At 36.2% G+C, this 17,459-nt stretch overlaps 1 protein-coding gene across 12 annotated transcripts in view; it reads left to right on the top strand.

Moving 5' to 3' along the window:
• The window catches only part of CDC27 (cell division cycle 27), a 75,640-nt gene that overhangs the window by 2,278 nt on the left and 55,903 nt on the right, over positions 1 to 17,459 (top strand). For all 12 annotated transcript variants that reach the window (XR_010408664.1, XM_064583139.1, XM_064583138.1 and 9 more), the window contains exon 2: positions 13,879 to 13,954. Coding sequence is in view for 11 of the 12 variants with exons in the window: in XM_064583139.1 (XP_064439209.1) it covers positions 13,879 to 13,954 (76 nt within the window). In the remaining variant the exon portion in view is untranslated. The remainder of the gene's footprint in view (positions 1 to 13,878; positions 13,955 to 17,459) is intronic.

Here is a 17,459-nt window from a genome sequence, read left to right as displayed (position 1 = left end):
ACTTCACAGAAGTGTTGGATGAAGTTATAAACAAGGCTTGTAAAAATCGCCTTAATAAGCAGTATAGTAAGTGGATACTATACATATAGTACTGTTTTACAGATCATTTAGATAGTGAAGGAATACTTTTGGCTTGGAATAAGATGTACAGGGACAGCATTTTTTTAAAATTTTTTTTAAGATTTATTTATTTGAGAGGGCAGAGGGGGAGAGAATCCCAAGCATACTCCATGCAGAGCTTGGAGCCTGACATGGGACTGACACAGGGCTTGATCCCACGACCCTGAGATCACAACCTGACCTGAAACCAAGCATCAGACGCCTAACCCACTATGCCACCCAGGCACCCGTACGGTTACAGCATTCTAATATGGATTCAAAGGGTACCATATTTCAAATAACTTAGAATTGAAGGTATTGTATTCAGGAAAATTGTGTTAGATGACAAAAAAAAAAAATGGCTTTGTTGATATCAAAGGTAGATGTGAACAGTTTTAGCAAAGTTGTTCAATGAAAATAGAAAAAAAATTCTAAATACTACATATTCTGTGATTTTTAAAATATATATGTGTAACTAAATTAATAAATCAATAGGCATTTGACTATTTGGTCTTTATTCAAAAAACTTACATACTTAAGTTAGCTCAACACATTTGTTTATGAAATTTTCTTTTGGAAAATAGGAGATTGCCTTATATTTAGGTACAATATAATATCTTGAAGACTGTGCTACATAGTACTGAACTGAGAGGATAAGCTTTGGGGAATGGGGTGGAGGAGGAGGTCATTGCAACTATATGATAATTTAATTCCTTTATGGACTAGTGTCCTGACATAGCCCTTTTTGTGCTTATGGTCTATAGAGAAAGCATTAGACAAATAATCACAAATAATAATTACAAACTGTGATAAGGGCACTATAAATAGGGTGTTAGGAGAGAGACCTAATAGGAGGGACTTAACCTAAGCCCAGGTGTCAGGTTTGCAGTTGAACTACCAAAAGAGGTACTGCAAAACAGCAAAAAGTTAAGAAGCAGTCTCAATGAAAAAATCAAATTGGAAAGAATGTTATGCACCAGTTATTTACCAAGCACAGAAGAATATAAAAGACATATGAAAATCTTCTCTAAAAATGGTGTTGGGAAAGTCCTTTTTGAGCAAATAACATTGAAGCTGAGATCTGAAGATTGAGAAGGAAATAGTAATTTGAAGAGCATTACAGGAAGAGAAAACAGCATGTGCAAAGTCCCTAAGACACAGCAGAACTTGGCATTGAAATAATTGAAAGGAGGCCAGTGTGGCTGGAGTTGCATATTAATGGGAGGCCATTATAAGAAGTTCAGTTTTCATTCTAAGTGTGTGGGGAGTCCTTGAAGGATTTTCAGAAGAGGATTGACTTGATCTGATGTAGATGTTAGATCTCTTGGTTACTATATGTGAAATGTAATGAGAGGAAGGAGGCAAAAGTAAAAACAGTCTTAGGATGAAAGTAACTTAGACTAAAGTGGTAGTAGTGGAGTAGGAAAGAGGTTGATATTCAAGAGATGTTTTGGAGGTAGGACCAAGGAGAAATGGAAACTGATTGAATGGGAGAGCATGGGGATCAAGAACAGCTGCCTGGATTTCATTTTAGTGGCATCATTTAATGAATGAAGAATCCTTTGATAGGGGGACAAATCTGAAGGAGGACAACCTGTTTTGAACAAAATAAGTTAGAGATATTTGTGAAGCCAACCAGTAGAAATGTGGAGACATAACCTCTGATCTTTTGAGGGGTCTAGTCTTGTTGGGAAGGTAAGAATGTTTAACAGGAACAATTGGATAATGTTACAAGTCAGTATGTATTTGATTGTACAGATACTAATAAATTTAGGAAGTAGATCCTTGTAGACTGGAAAAATAGGAAGGGTTTCTTGATGGAGTAGAACTTAAAGCTTTAGAAGATGGGAAGGGCTTGAATTGGTAAAGAAGAGAAAGAATGTTTTTGGCATGGAACAGCATGAGCAAAAGCCCAAATTTGAGAATGGTGTTCAGGAACCAAAAACAAAACAAAACAAAACCAAAAAAAAAAAAAAAGGTAAAATATCATAGCCTTGGTTAGAATGGGAATTGAGAGCAGGAAGAGATAAGGTTTTGCTAGCCAGGGAGAATCAGATTATACAGGATTTAACATCCAGGTTGAGGGGTTTTAAGGTCTTGGTAATAAATAGCCATTATAAGTTTTCCACAGAAGAATTTGTAATGAAAGCACTGCTTTGGGAAGATTAATTTGGTGCTATTGGGAAGGAGGGACAAGATAAGAGTTAGGGAGACATACAGGCTAGTAAAATAATCCAATTATATGGTAATGTACACCAGGGTTTCTCATTCTTGGCACTATTGACGTTGGGGTAAGCTAATTCTTTGTTGTGGGGGACTCTGTCCTATGTATTATAGAGTGTTGTGCAGCCTCCCTGGCCTCTACCAACTAGGTGCCCCCTCCCTTTGTGACTACCAAAAACACCCCCCCAGACATTACTAAATATCCCTTGGCGGGGGGGCAAAATCACCCAGATGGAGAACCACTGATGTATACCTAAACTAAATTAGAGTTCTAGAAATTAGATTGTAACATATAACAGGAAAATTCCACAGTGATTTTTTTTTTTCCTTATACCTTCTTATCTTGTCTGAAGCTTTTAGTATCCATTTCTTTCATGGTCCAAAAAAGGGCAGCTATTTTCTTTTGACAAAAATAAGAATAAAACAAAGTAATTTATATGGTCACATTTAAGACTGAACTAGTTGTACAATTTATAGAGGTTTGTTTACATTTTAAATAATACTACATGTTTAAGAAGAGCAAGCAAGGAAGGAACTTTGCCATTTCATTTATGTTGATTCATCTTTTAAATTCTTGCAACCTAGGACTAACCCATTCATTTAATCAGTAGGAATTCTCTTTTAAAAAAATTTTTTTTTTTTTTTTTGAGGATGGGGCGGTGTTGCTCTGTTTGTCTTCATAACTTCAGCAGCATTTCATCTATCTGGCTTTAATTTGTAGAACTCCTGAGGTGATGCGCTGAATGATATGCTTTTAGGGGCAGGTCCACACCAGCAGTTAAACAGAAGTAGATAACTAGCCAAGGGGATAATCTTAGCCCCGCTCCTCATAAGCTACCAATCTGTAGTGCCTTAGAAAATAATCCATTTCCCTCCCTGTTCCTCCCAAAGAGACGCCATCACTAAGGAACTTTGAGTTGCCTGAGCAGAGTAGTGATGGAAGCTGTATGTGGGGTTTTCCATGTGGCAGGTTATATGTCTGGGGTATATGAGAGTTTGAGTTGGCTCTCTTTACTATCACTTTCTGACCCTCTAAAGAACTGGTAATAAAGGAATGATGTTCTTCTGAGCAAAGTTTGATTTTTATATCAGAAATGGATAGAACTTTTGATTATGATACTTTTTCATTTCTTTAGTTTTAATAGGACAGAAAAAAATCCAAAGTTCTAGGACTTTATGGCCATCGTATATATGTGTCAAATCTTCCTGGTGATCAGTAGTACTAAGTTAGCTGATGAACCATTTGGATTTTTTGTGGCTTATATGTTAACAAAATAAGCAATTGTGGCAGATACGCTGGGAGATGTTATAATAATGGAAACTGTAGATTTATTGAATTTGTTTATATTGGGAGACAGGAAAGGATAAGGTTTAAGTGTCTACTATTGCCAGGAACACCATATATGTATCATGTCATTTAATCCATGCCCAAGAAATAGAGCTCTATTTTCCAGAAGAGAAAATTGAGGCTCAGAAAAGTTAAATTTTTCCCCTAAAGTCACACTCTGGGAAGTGTTGGCCCACAAATTAGAACACATACTTCCAAAAGTAAGTCCTGGATATATTCTTTCTATTCAACATGTTCTTTCATTTACAACAAAATTAAACAAGTAGATTCGTAGGAAATCCCCATATTTTATAAAGGAGTAATTAGGTGGTAATTATTCTCATTACAAAAGAATAATTCTATGTGCCACAGAGTTTCTTTCAGTAGAGATTTCCGGAGATCCTTAACTATTGGACAGTTGACCCTTGAACAGTGCGGGAGTTAGGGGCACTGACCTCCCATGTAGTTGAAAATCTGAGTATAACTTTTGACTCCTCAAAAACTTAGCTGCTAATAGCCTACTGTTGCCCAGAAGCCTTGCCAATAACATTAGCAGTTGATTAACTCATATTTTATATATGTATTATATACTGTATTCTTATAATAAAGAATTCTTATAATAAAAAAATAATATTTCTGGAAAATAGAGTAAAGAAAATGTTATTAAGAAAATCATAAGGAAGAGAAGATACATTTACAGTAGTGTACTGTATTTATTGAAAAAGATCCACATGTAAGTAAACCTGTATAGTTCAAACCCATGTTGTCCAAGGATTAATCGCATAATAATACAGAGAAACTTAGGCTAAGACTAACCTAAGATGCTAAGAGTGGGAGGACTGGCAGAAATCAAAGATCAGTTTTTTATTCATTCAACATACATTAGTTAAGCATTTGCTTAAGTACATAACAGCTGCTGGGAATCTAATAATGAGCAAAACCAGATGTAGTCCCTACCTTTCTGGAGTTTTTATTATAGTGAGGAGGACATTACTCAACTAGTCTCCTCCTGTAGTATTACAAAGGACAGGTACTTGATGCTGTTAGAGTGTGTTATAAGGATACTGACCTCATCAGAAGTCCCCCCAAAAAGCATTCCCTGAGAAAGAAGTCCAAAGACTGAATCAAATTTGCAGTTTGGAGGAGAAGAGGAATGTGCCAGGTAAAGTGAATTATGTGTATATTTAAAGGACCTGTGGCAGGAAGGTAACCTGGCAGGTTTGAGGAGTTGAAAGAAGGTCGTCCTGATATGGAGAACATAAGAGAACATGATACAAAGTGAATTGGAGAGGTAAACATGGACTATACCACCCTCCCTGGTTTGGTGCTTTGGATTTTTATTAAGAACAATGAGAAGCCGGTGAATGATCTCAAGCAAAGGGATAATATGATCAGATCTGATTTGTGAAAAGCGCACAGGGAGAGAATGGATCATAGGGTGGAAAACAGAGAAGACAAATAAGACACTATTAAAGTAATCCAGGGGGGGAAATGGTCTGCCTTAGAAAGTAAATTGAGTTTCTTCCTTTCATTATTATTGTAGTTGCCTAATTTAAATGAGTATCATTTTGAAAGATACCTATATGCATGGTATCAGAACCCTAGGTCATGTATGGTCTGGTCGAACACCAGAGGGACAGATACATTCTTACAGAGGTTTAGAATTCAGCCAAGTACTGTACTAGGTTTATCTCAAAGGTAGTGTTTTTATCCTATTTTACAGATGATTAAAATGAAGCTCTTGATCATCTTGATTAGCAAGTGTTAAAGAGTTAGGGTTAGGGTTCATCTGCTGTGAGTTGGTAGTTGGGAGAATATATTAAACATTCAAGAAATTGTTGAGTCAAATTAGATTTGAACACCCTTTAGCCTGTTGTTTTCTGAATGACTTTTTTTGTGTTATTCTCAGTGCAAATGTTGAAGTTCTCTGAGGAAAACACTCATAGTTTATCACATTACCTTTTATCTATGTCTTTTCTGTGTCATAGTACAGAGGAGATGTAGGCCAGATAGCAGAGATTCTGTAGTATACTTAACCTGCTGTTACATTCACTCCTTGCCAGCACCACGTATTTTTGTTCTAAGGTTCATCTTCCCAGTTGTTTGATAAAAAAAAAAAGCACAGAGGTACCTGGCTGGCTCAGTCGGTAGAGCATGTGACTCTTAATCTTGGGGTGTGATTTCAAACCCCACATTGGGTGTAGAGATTGCTTAAATAAATAAACTTAAAACAAAAGCACAGTGGCCACAATGACAGTGACCAAATAGGTGCCTATGGAATAATGCCTGGCTTATTCATAATTTTGAATTCATAATTCAAAATTCATAATTTATTGTGGGCAGAGATTTGAAAATCCAGTATATTGGCTTTGTACAGCCCACCTGAAGAACTTGATTCTCTCAAGTTATTTTTTGATGTTTGTGTTTTGTGTGCGTGTGTGTGTGTGTGTATGTGTTTTTTAATATTCGAGAGAGAGAAAGAAAGAGAGTGAGCGAGCATGGGGTTAGGGGAGAAGCAGAGGGAGAGAGAATCTCAAGCAGACTCCCTGCTGAGTGCCTTGCGTGGCACAGGGCTCGATCTCACAACCCTGAGATCATGACCTGAGCTGAAATCAAGAGTTGGAGGCTTAGGGACACCTGGGTGGCTCAGTTGGTTAAGCATCTGCCTTCAGCTCAGGTCATGATCCCAGGACCCTGGGATCCAGTCTCACACGGGGCTCTCTACTCAGCCTGCTTCTCCCTCTGCCAATCCCTCTGCTTGTCCTCTCTCTCTCCCTCTTTCTCTTTCTGACAAATAAATAAATAAAATCTTAAAAAGAAAAAAAAAGAGTTGGACGCTTAACCTACTGAGCCACCCAGGCACCCAGTTGTTTTTTATGTTATTTTTTTACTGACATCAGGATCATATAGCAGACAAAGCATATGCTCATTAAATGTTTACTGGATGGATAAATGATGTGCTTCAGAAGTGATGGGCATATTGAGCAAGATGATAAGGCAAATGATCTGATGGTATGAAGGGAAGTATATGACATGATCTAGGTTGCTATTAACCAGAAAAATCTGAATATCTTTCAGGTATTAATAGATCACATCATTAAGAAATTTTGTTGCCCCCAAACCTGATCTATTCCAATCCCTTTGTCAGACTAACTGGTATTTCCTCACCAGATTCTTGCTCCCTTGCTTTTTAATGTTAAGCTTGTTGTGTCAAGGAAGAAACAGCTAGATGTTATTTTGTACTGTTTTATATTGTCAACATTAATGTTCCCTTTTATTCATATTAGTAAAGAGTAATTATATTAAGAATGCCTTACCTTGTATTTTATCTCCAGATCCAGTTTCTAAAAATTTATAGTTCAGTAAGTGGAAAATAGATTCAAAGTTCCAAAACAAATACTCATTCTACAAACAGTTATGGAGCCTGCACTATGTTTAAAGGCAGTTATCTAGGAGAACTAGGGAAATAACAAGTTAGGTAGTATAACCAGGGAACTATAGAGAAAAATAGAATCTGGCTTTTTTCTTCAAGAAGTTGCAACCTAGTTAAACAAATAATATAACCAAATCTAATAAACAGCCTGATAGTTTTTATTTTTATTTATTTATTTTTTTTGAGAGAGAGAGTGCACGTGCACATGAGCCGGGGGAAGGGGGTAAAGCAAAAGGAGAGTGAGAGTGAATCTTAAGCAGGCTCCATGTCCAGTGCAGGCAGGGCTCAGTCTCACAACCCTGAGATCATGACCTGAGCCAAAGTCAAGAGTCAAATGCTTTACCAACTGAGCCACATGGATGCGCACAGCCTGATATTTTTAAAAGTATGAACAAAATTGTCTAGAACCTCAAAGGATTGAGTAAATAATATTGCAAGGGATAGATCAGTAAAGTCTTCATGGAAAGACAGAAGAACATGTAAGCTGAATTTTGAAGAAAGGATGACTAAAATTTCAGGAGATAGAAGTTAAAGACAAAGGATAACCCAAACAGGCAAAGACTCTATAGTATGAAAATATAGTGAATGTTTAGGGACTGATGGAGGCTTTTTCTGGTTCTAGACCATGGGCAGCTTTGGTGAGATGTGGGAAGAGCTGAAAAAGGGAGATTAAAGCCAGGTGGGATTTCAATAGTTTACTAAGGAGTTTGTGCTTTGTTCTGTAGATATTTTGTAAACTTTGTGGAGCTATCCAAGAGGAATCGTTAGAAGGTTTTGATTAGGGAGGAAGACATGATGATAATGATGATGGCACAGCTAAAATTTATTGAGTAATTATTAGGTATGTGCTAGGAACTATTATGTACTTTACTGGACTCTTACGTTTTTTATGAAGAGACTAGGACTTGAGACATTGTTACTTGCCCAAAACACAGAACTAGTAAGTCGTGGAACATGGATTTTTGAACCCAGGCCTTTCACTATCATCTTCTGTTTAGCAGTGATGATATTTATGTTTGAGGAATGTAATTCTGGGACAGGCAGATTACCTTACAGCTTATAGGCAGGAAGACCATTTAGAAGACTAAGGGTTTAAAGGGAAGAAGATTGTTATGGAATGGGACTAGGAAAGTGGGGATAGATTCTAGATACCATTCTTTAGGTGCAGTTCTGTAAATAATTGTTAGACGCTAGCCCATTCAAACCATTTAAATCCATAACGTACCCAAATTGATTTACCAATACATTCATTATTTCATGTATACTTAACCCAGCATCTGTGACCTTATGTGGTAAAAGATGTTTTTGAGTTTCTCCTAATTCTGGCAGCAGCAGTGCTCCTCCAGGCCCTAGTACTATAGTAGTCTCCTGTATGCAAAAGAGAAAGTACCTTTCTAGGTCAGTAACTTGTCTCTTCTCCTTTCTTTCAAAATCTAAATTCAATCCTACAAATATTTATTGAAACCTATTATGTATCAGGCTCTAATACTGTCTCCCATCAGCTAGACCAGAGATACTTAATGAACCAGGATATCTGTGAACCCCTAACACTGTACACGATTTTTCTGTGTGTATATATATATTATATATATATTATATATATGTGCATGTGCTTTTTTTCTGGAAAGAAGGTCCATAGCTTTTACAAATTTTCACAAAAGAGTGTGCTGTAAAAGGATGGAGAACTACTTATCTAGAAGAGTAAAAGAATGATTCTGAGGGGCACCTGGGTGTCTCAGTTGGTTAAGCATCTGCTTTTGGCCCTGGTCATGATTCCAGGGTCCTGGGATGGAGCCGCACATTGCACTCTCTGCTCAGTGGGGAGCCTGCTTCTCCCTCTCCCCCTACCCCTGCTTGTCCTCTCTCTTGCTCTCTCTCTCTCAAATAAATAAATAAAATCTTTTAAAAACAAAATGATTCTGAGCACTGAATGCTTACCAGTGAAAAGGTTTAAAAATAAAGACATCTAAGCTCAATCCCAGCTTCCAGGGATTGTGATGCAGTGGATTTGAGGTAGAGCATTGTCAAGCAAGAATTGATAGCCACTGATCTAGACAGGAACAACACTGAAAGGTACTCCATGAGAACAGAAACTATTTGTTAATTACTCTAGAGTCTAAAAAGTGCCTGGCACATAGTGGGGACTCAGTAAATATTTATTGAATGAATGAGTACGAGAACTCTCCAGTTCAGAAAATTTAAAGAAAAGATACCACTATCCCCTGCCCATTGGTTTTCATTCATGATCAATCATGCTGGAGTTAGTAAAAAAATGTATTCAGGCAGTAATAGTATACCTTTGTACTCTAAATAGCTGAGGATATTGTTGAAATCCACCACAGGCAAATGGTATCGGAAATAAAGTCAAGGAGGGGTGCCTGGGTGGCTCAGTTGGTTAAGTGTCTGACTCTTGGTTTCGGCTTAGGTCATGATCTTGGATCGTGAGATCCAGCCCCATGTCAGGCTCTGCACTCAGCACAGAGTCTGCTTGAGATTCTCTCTCCCTCTCCCTCTGTCCCTTCCACTCGTGCTTTTTCTCTCTCAAATAAATAAATAAATCTTTAAAAAAAAAAAAAAAGAAAGTCAAGGAGTTATAAGGAGTAGGAACCTCAGATCCTTGGTTAATGGTATGTGGAAGAATTATTAGCAGCAATATGGAACATTTTATTGGGGGTTCTGGCTGTTTCAGCACAGCTTGTCTTTGGTATCTTTCTTACTTAGGTGGCTTTAATTGGGGAAGAATCATATAGTGATCTAACAGTCCTTCTTAAGGTCCTGTTGGTATTTATGTTCTTCTCTTTTTTCTCTTCCATCTATTTTACTTCCCAAGTAATAGAGGACCTTCCAATTATGAATGAGTGTTTTTTAGTGTAGTATGATATTTCAGTATTTTAAGTATTCCTTTCTATGAGATTGAGGGACATTGTGGGATTAAATCATATGGAAGTATTCCAGAAAGAAGCATATATGGCAGCTGGCAGAGAACTGAAGTATGGCAAAATTACAATTGTATGAACCCCTTTGTCTTCTGGAAATTATGAGAAGGGGTGTTGGGATCAATCAGGCTTTGGGACAGCAAATTATCTTTAGTATGGAGTTTATAAGTATCTGAAAATTCTAGGATTTCTCTTATTTAAAGCAGATAAGTCGTATTTTTGTGTATACTGTTGGAATCATCCTATAGGTTATGCCAACTACTTCTGAAAATATTGGGGGAGAGTGAAATGGTACATTTTAGACCAAAGGGAGATTTCTTTGTAGCCCAACTAATTTGGGGGATTATGAAAGGAGATGGTATTGTGATTCATTTATATTAGTATGTAGGATATTTTATTAGGTATAAGAAATGGGTTGGGGCCAAGAAGGAACATGAAGACCTACAAACAAGAGGCTTTGGAATATGAATAATTCAGGCCTTTCTTTTAAAGCTAAGGGATATGGCCTGAAGGATTAGAAATTATTTTATTCATAACATCTTGAATTAATATTAGATGAGACAACCTCTTTGGCTTTGGGAAGTCTGTTGAGCAGGGATGTTTTTATTTTATTTATTTATTTATTTTCTTATGTTAATCCCCATACATTACATCATTAGTTTTAGATGTAGTGTTCCATGATTCATTGTTTGAGCAGGGATGTTTTTAATTAGACTAAGTCTTTTTTAGATCAGTCCTTTTCCAACTTTAATATGCATATAAATCACCTGGGGATCTTGTTAAAATGCTGGTTCTGATTTAGTAGGTCTGGGATGGGGTCTGAGAGTCCACACTCCCAGAAAACTCCCAGAAGATGACTAGTGTTGCTGCTCCAAGGACCACACTTTGAAGAGCAGTTTTAGATAGTTCTTGAAGTAGGAAATGACTGGATTAAGAACACTAACATTAGGGGGAAAATGCTGCCTGGGTTAGTACAGTTTATTTAAAATTAAATTTAAATTCCCTCCTTCCTTCCCCTTGTGTCTGGATGGAAATGGCCAAATTAACATCTCTGAGACTTTAAAAAATTTAGACTGTATAGACAGTAAGCTTAAACAAGAGGATCTGGAGACCCCAAATGAAATTCATTTACCATTTTTTTCTTGAGGAAATAGAAAAATACACCCTTGGGCTAAGTAAGTCATCAACTACTACTAGGATTTTAGTATAAAAAATTATAATTAGTAATACCCATAGAGGGGTGCCTGGGTGGCTCAGTCGTTAAGCGTCTGCCTTCGGCTCAGGTCATGATCCCGGGGTCCTGGGATCGAGCCCCGCATCGGGCTCCCTGCTCCACGGGAAGCCTGCTTCTCCCTCTCCCACTCCCCCTGCTTGTGTTCCCTCTCTAGCTGTGTCTCTCTCTGTCAAATAAATAAATAAAATCTTTTAAAATAATAATAATGCCCATAGAAATGTTATTAAACATTTGCTTATTCATTCAAATGTTTGAGCTTTTACTATATCCGAGGCATATTAATTACTTGTTATAATGTAATCTAGCTTTACTGTTAACAATGTTAGCTAGTGGTCTTCATTAGGTAATCCCATCTTGCTGGTTTTATTGTAACTCTAGTAAATTATTCAATAAATTATGAGCTGGTATACGTGCTAGAAATTTAAAAAAATGCTGTTGTATCATGATCAGTTATAAGATATCTCAATTTATAAGTTTATGAATTTTTAAAAAATTAATTGATGACTTTTATATCTTGTGATAGTCTAAAAGTTAAAAGAAACCGAGAGAGGTTAAAAGAAACTCCTGTGGTTTAGTGCTCCTAAAAATGCTAGGCAAAACATAAATATATATGAACACATAATTTATATATACATAGTTTATATGATAGACTAAAACTTAGTGTTATATGACACACTGGAACTTAAAAGAAACCTCTCTGGTTTAGTGCTTCTAAAAATGCTGGGTAAAATAGTAAGAAAAGGTAAATCACCTGACAGAAAAATGCATGACACATAACCACGCGTTTGCCAGAAGACCAATAAACATGAAATAAATTAACAATGAACACAGCCTCATTTTAATATTCAGAGAAATGCTAGTTAAAGACACGAGATAAGCATTTTATATCTATCAGACTAGTAAAAATGAAAAAATTTAGGGGCACCTGGTTGGCTCAGTCAGTAGAGCATGCAACTCTTGATCCCAGGGTCATGAGTTCGAGCCCCACATTGGGTGTAGAGATTACTATAAATAAATAAACACACTTAAAAATGTTTTTGACAGTATGTAATGTAGACAAGGATGTGGAATAATGGGAAATCATGCATTTTTGGTAGGAGTGTAAATTAAACCAACAATTTGGGAATAATTTGCATAACCTAGTAAAGATGAACATGTATATGAACATGAACTCAGCAGCCCCATAATTTCATTCTTAAATATATATCCTAATTTGGAAAGATTCTTAAACAGATACCCCAAGAGACAAATACGAGAATGTTCTTTGCAGCACTATTATAACTGGGGGGAAAAAAACAACTAGAAATAACCCATATGTTCATATGCCGTAAATAGATAAAATACATTTTGGTATATTTATACAATGGAAATATTATTTATTCAGCAATCAAAATGAATGAACTCCAACTGCACAGATTGAGAATGAATTTTTAAAATATAATATTGGATTACAAAAGCAAATCATAGCAGAATATATGCAATGTGATTATATTTATTTTGTATTTATTTAAAATTCAAAAACAGGGAAAAATAAATGTTGCATTGCTTAAAGATGATACATACATATGTATACAAATTGTAAAGACAACCTAAAGATTAACAAAATTCAGGGTGGTAGTTTCAGAAAGAGGTTATGTAACTGATGAGCACATAGGGAGGGGCTTCAAGTATATTGGTAATATTTTATTTCTTAAGCTAGACAGGAAGCACATGGGTCTAAATGTTTTCATTTGTTATTACTTAAAATATTCTTTTGATATATACTTTATAGATGTGTTTTCTAACTCTAAAAAAGAAAATACGGGGTGCCTGGATGGCTCAGTCGGTTAAGCAGTCTGACTCTTGATTTCGACTCAGGTCATGATCTCAGGGTCGTGAGATCAAGCCCGGTGTCAGGCTCCATGCTCAGCTTGGAGTCTGCTTGAGATTCTCTCTCTCTCTCAAAATAAATAAATAAAATCTTTTTAAAAATAAAATAATAGAAACATATATTCAAATAGATTAAAGGTTATTCCTATAGTAGCTCTACTTATCTGTATCCTAATATGCTTTCTTGAGTGGGTGAGAACAGGGTAGCATTAAAGGTAATAGGTGGGGAAGTTTTTGGGGAGGATGACGTACATTTCATGTATATCATGAAAAATTGTTTAAACCACTGTTGTAAGTTTAGAGCAGTGTAGTTTAGTGGTTTGGGCAGACCTGTAAACAAGTAATTATAATAAAATGTGAGTGCTTCACTAGAAGACATGTGTTTATCAAAAAAATGGCTAGGAATCAGCTAGGAAACCTTCATGAAGTAGATGTTAATTAAGCTGGATCTTTAGGGATGAGCAGTTTGTAAAAGGAGGTAGGTGAGGGAGCCCACATTCCTCTGTGGGGGAAAAGGAAGTACAAAGGCACAGAGGCCTAAATGTCCATGGAGAGTTGAGTGAGTAAATTCAGGTATGTTAGGAGCCATACTGTGAAGAGCCTTCTCTAGCAAACTATGGAGTTTGCATGATGGGCATTGACATTTTATTACTTAAACTAGGGTTGTTGATTTGTTTACTATGTGCAAGGCTCTGCTAGGAGTTACTTTGAAACTCCCTATGTTTGTATATTTATGTTCTTTTTCCTCTACTTTCAGGCTGCTATATGGCAAGCACTAAACCACTATGCTTACCGAGATGCAGTTTTCCTTGCAGAACGACTGTATGCTGAAGGTTTGTAATCTCTTCATTTCTATAGAACCATAAGTGAATAAAATATATGGAATTCTGTCATTTCTTATGACATATATAACAAGATTCTGGGGATCACTTTTGTTTTTTCTTTATGATTGGCACTAATTCTTAAAACCTTTTTCCTGTATCTTATATGCTACTTTTAATAACTGTAGAGTTGTTCCAGGTTTTACACTATGATTTACTTAATCATTTTCCAACTTTAGATATTTTTTTCCAACTTTTTTGTTAGAAAAGTCTATATTCTGTGGCTAAGGGCAAGAATTTAGTCTATAGCCTTGGTACAAACCCTTAACCCTGTCACTTAAATATGCCGTTGTATACCTTGGGCAAGTTGCTCAGTGTCTGAGTATTTCAGATTTCTCATCTGTCATATAAAGATAGTAATAATTGCTTTATAACATTGAAGAATGAAATGAAATAATGTATTTAAAGCACTTGGCACAGCCTTCTGGCATGGTAATAAATGTTCAGTAAACATCTGCTGGTAATCTATGTTTTGTTTATGTCATTAATTATTGTAATTTTCTTTCTAAGATGGTAATATAGATAATTAGGTACAGCTTTTTGTTCTTTTAAGTCATTTTCTTGGGTTATAAATTCTAGAATGAAATTTACAACTCAAACAGTGTGATCAATTCTACAACAAATTACTTTTTCCCCAGTTGGTAACCCATCAGAGAGAGGCATAATAATTTGGGGTGTTAACAGCATAAGACTTCCTTCATAATTCTATATGTATCAGATTTGATCAATTTAATGTATTTTTGCTTACTTGAGAATTGTGAGGTATTTTGTTTTGCGTTTTTATTACTATAAGGGACCCTGGGTATTTTCTCAAGTGTTTGTTTTAAATTTATTCCTATTTCTGTGAGCTATATCTTTATTATATATCTGCCCCAGATTGTTGCTTTTTAATGTTAATTCTGTTGGTTTTTATTATTTCAATATTTAAAATTTTTTTTGTAGTTTAACTCATCAGCTTTGTCATTTATACTTTCTCCTATTGCTTCAGTAGCTGGAAAATTACCATCTTTCTACCACTACAGTGAATATGTGGTTGTTGGTGGTTTAAAAAAATTTAAAGACTTTATCATGATATTATCAATTTATTCAATATTATATATTATAAACAATGCTTTTTTTCCCTCCCACATGGTATTTTACTTGGTTTTATGTTAAATTTAAAAAAAATATTTTGTTCTGATTCCAGAATTTCTCCTCTCTTCCATTAATTATGTTTTTAATCCAATATCATACCATTTTTAGTTAACACTTTATATTGTATTTTAATATTTCATAAGGCGTGTCTCCCATCATTTTTTTCTTTCCAATTCATTCTTTGATAAGAAGTCTTTACCCTTTTTTACCTTTCATTTTTCTATTTATTATTGCTTTGAAATTTCACAAAGATTTTGATCAGTGCTGACCTGTAACTATATAATTCTCTAAATTAATTTAGAAGTATTGACATCTTACTATAGATAGCCTTCCCAACCAGAAATGGTGCTGCCTTCTTTTTACTCAGGTGTGTGTTTGCTTAACTCAATTTTTCTACTTTTTGTGACATTCCCATTGGATTACTTGCCAAGAAGTTAAATTTTTTTTATGGTTACATATGAGCTTTATTTTTGTGTGTTTTGTGTGTTCTTATATGAATTGCTAGTGGAATCTTTCTGCTCAGTGGTATGATTTTACACTAGTAGCAAGTGCTTAGTAACCTAACTGCAAGCATAAGAAGGTAGATATTAGGGGTTTGCCAGGCATGTGTCACAAGAAAGGACAAGAGATAAGAACATTATGAATATAGACAAGATCTGGAACCAGGAAATAGAAACTATATAGGAAAGTTAACACAGAAGGGGATTGGTAAATAAGATACAGAGAAGTGCCAGAAATCCAGATGAAGTTGAATTGGGAGATGTATGGGAATAACATGGGAGCGGAAGACCATGAGCCAACCAGTTGTAAAATTCTTCTATTAATGAAGCAGAATGTCCTGAATTTAGTAGCTCAGAGTTATAAGGAGAAGGTATGTACTCAGGAGCAGGGAATTTCACAAACAGGCAAAGAGTAATGCTTGGAAATAGTTTTAAGAAGCAAAGAGCAAAGAGGAGGGGCGCTTGGGTGGCTCAGTCGGTTAAGCATCTGCCTTCAGCTTGGGTCGTGATCCTAGGGTCCTGGGATCAAGCCTGCATAGGCCTCCCTGCTCAGCAGGGAATCTGCTTCTCCCTCTCCCTCTGCCCCTCCCACCTGCTTATGCTTGCTCTCTCTCTCAAACAAATAAATAAAATCTTAAAAAAAAAAAAGCAAATAGGAAACTCTGATATAAGTGGGATATGAGGGAAATAGCATCCCTTTGAGAGTGCTGTCAGGTCCTTCAAGGGAGAACAGGAGTTCAGAGTTCAGAGAGGAGAGTGGGGAAGATCTGTGCAGCAGGAGTCTGAGATCCCAATGAAAAGATATGGAAGAGTGAGAAGAGGCTTAGAAGATAATGCAATAGATTACCCTACTCTGCTCAATTATATAAAAGCAAGGTTTATCTTGCATAATCTACTTACATATATTTTCATTGATACCTACAGGACCCTCATGTTTTGTTGTCTTATACTTTCTTTTTTGAATTTGTTTATTAAAGGATTGGCAGTTTCTAGTTTATTATAGTTAGGCTCCAGAAGATTGTGAATTAGTGGTTTCCAATTAAGACAATTAGGTTTTCCCATAGAATTGGGGCAGGATTCCAGATGAATCTGCATAAAGCTGTTCAGTCCACTTTTTGTCTGTGTTTGATATAGCACTTGACACTTGGAAAGTTGCTCAGTAAGTGTTAGTTTCTCTCAGTATACAGTTGACCCTTGAACAACACAGATTTGAACTGTGTAGGTCTACTTGTATGCAAATTTTTTTTCAATACAGTACTGTAAATGTGTTTCCCTTATGGTTTTTGTTTTTCCTTTTTAAAGAGAGAGGGCAGGGGGGCAGGGAGGAAGAGGGAGAGAGAGAGAATCTCAAGCAGGCTCCAAACCCATGTGGACCCCGACGTGGGACTTGATCCCACAACCCTGAGATCATGACCTGAGCCTAAATCAAGAGTCAGACAGTTAACCAACTGAGTCACCCAGGCGCCCCCACCCTTATGATTTTCTTAATAGGATTTTCTTATCTCTTAACTTCATTGTAGGAATACAGCATATAACACATATAACATACAGAGTATGTGTTAATCGACTGTTATCGGTAAGGCTTCCGGTCAACAGTAGGCTTTTAGTAGTTAAGTTTTGGGGGAGTCAAAAATTACTTGCGGATTTTTGACTCTGCAGGATAGGTGCCCCTAACCCCCTCATTGTTCAGGGGTTAACTGTAGAACCTAATCACTCTGTTTGACTCATTTCTATGAGGGAAGATTTTAGAATTTAAGTGCAACAGGAGCAGATACTATCCTAATTCAATAATAATGACAAGCATAACTTCTACCATTTATTGA

This window comes from Mirounga angustirostris, unplaced genomic scaffold (assembly GCF_029215605.1).
Source record: "Mirounga angustirostris isolate CCGP_5_RB_7025 unplaced genomic scaffold, mMirAng1.0.hap1 SCAF_17, whole genome shotgun sequence".
Taxonomy (NCBI): Eukaryota; Metazoa; Chordata; class Mammalia; order Carnivora; family Phocidae; genus Mirounga; species Mirounga angustirostris.
Note: the sequence above shows the minus strand (reverse complement) of the source record. Positions and strands in the feature narration are given on the sequence as shown.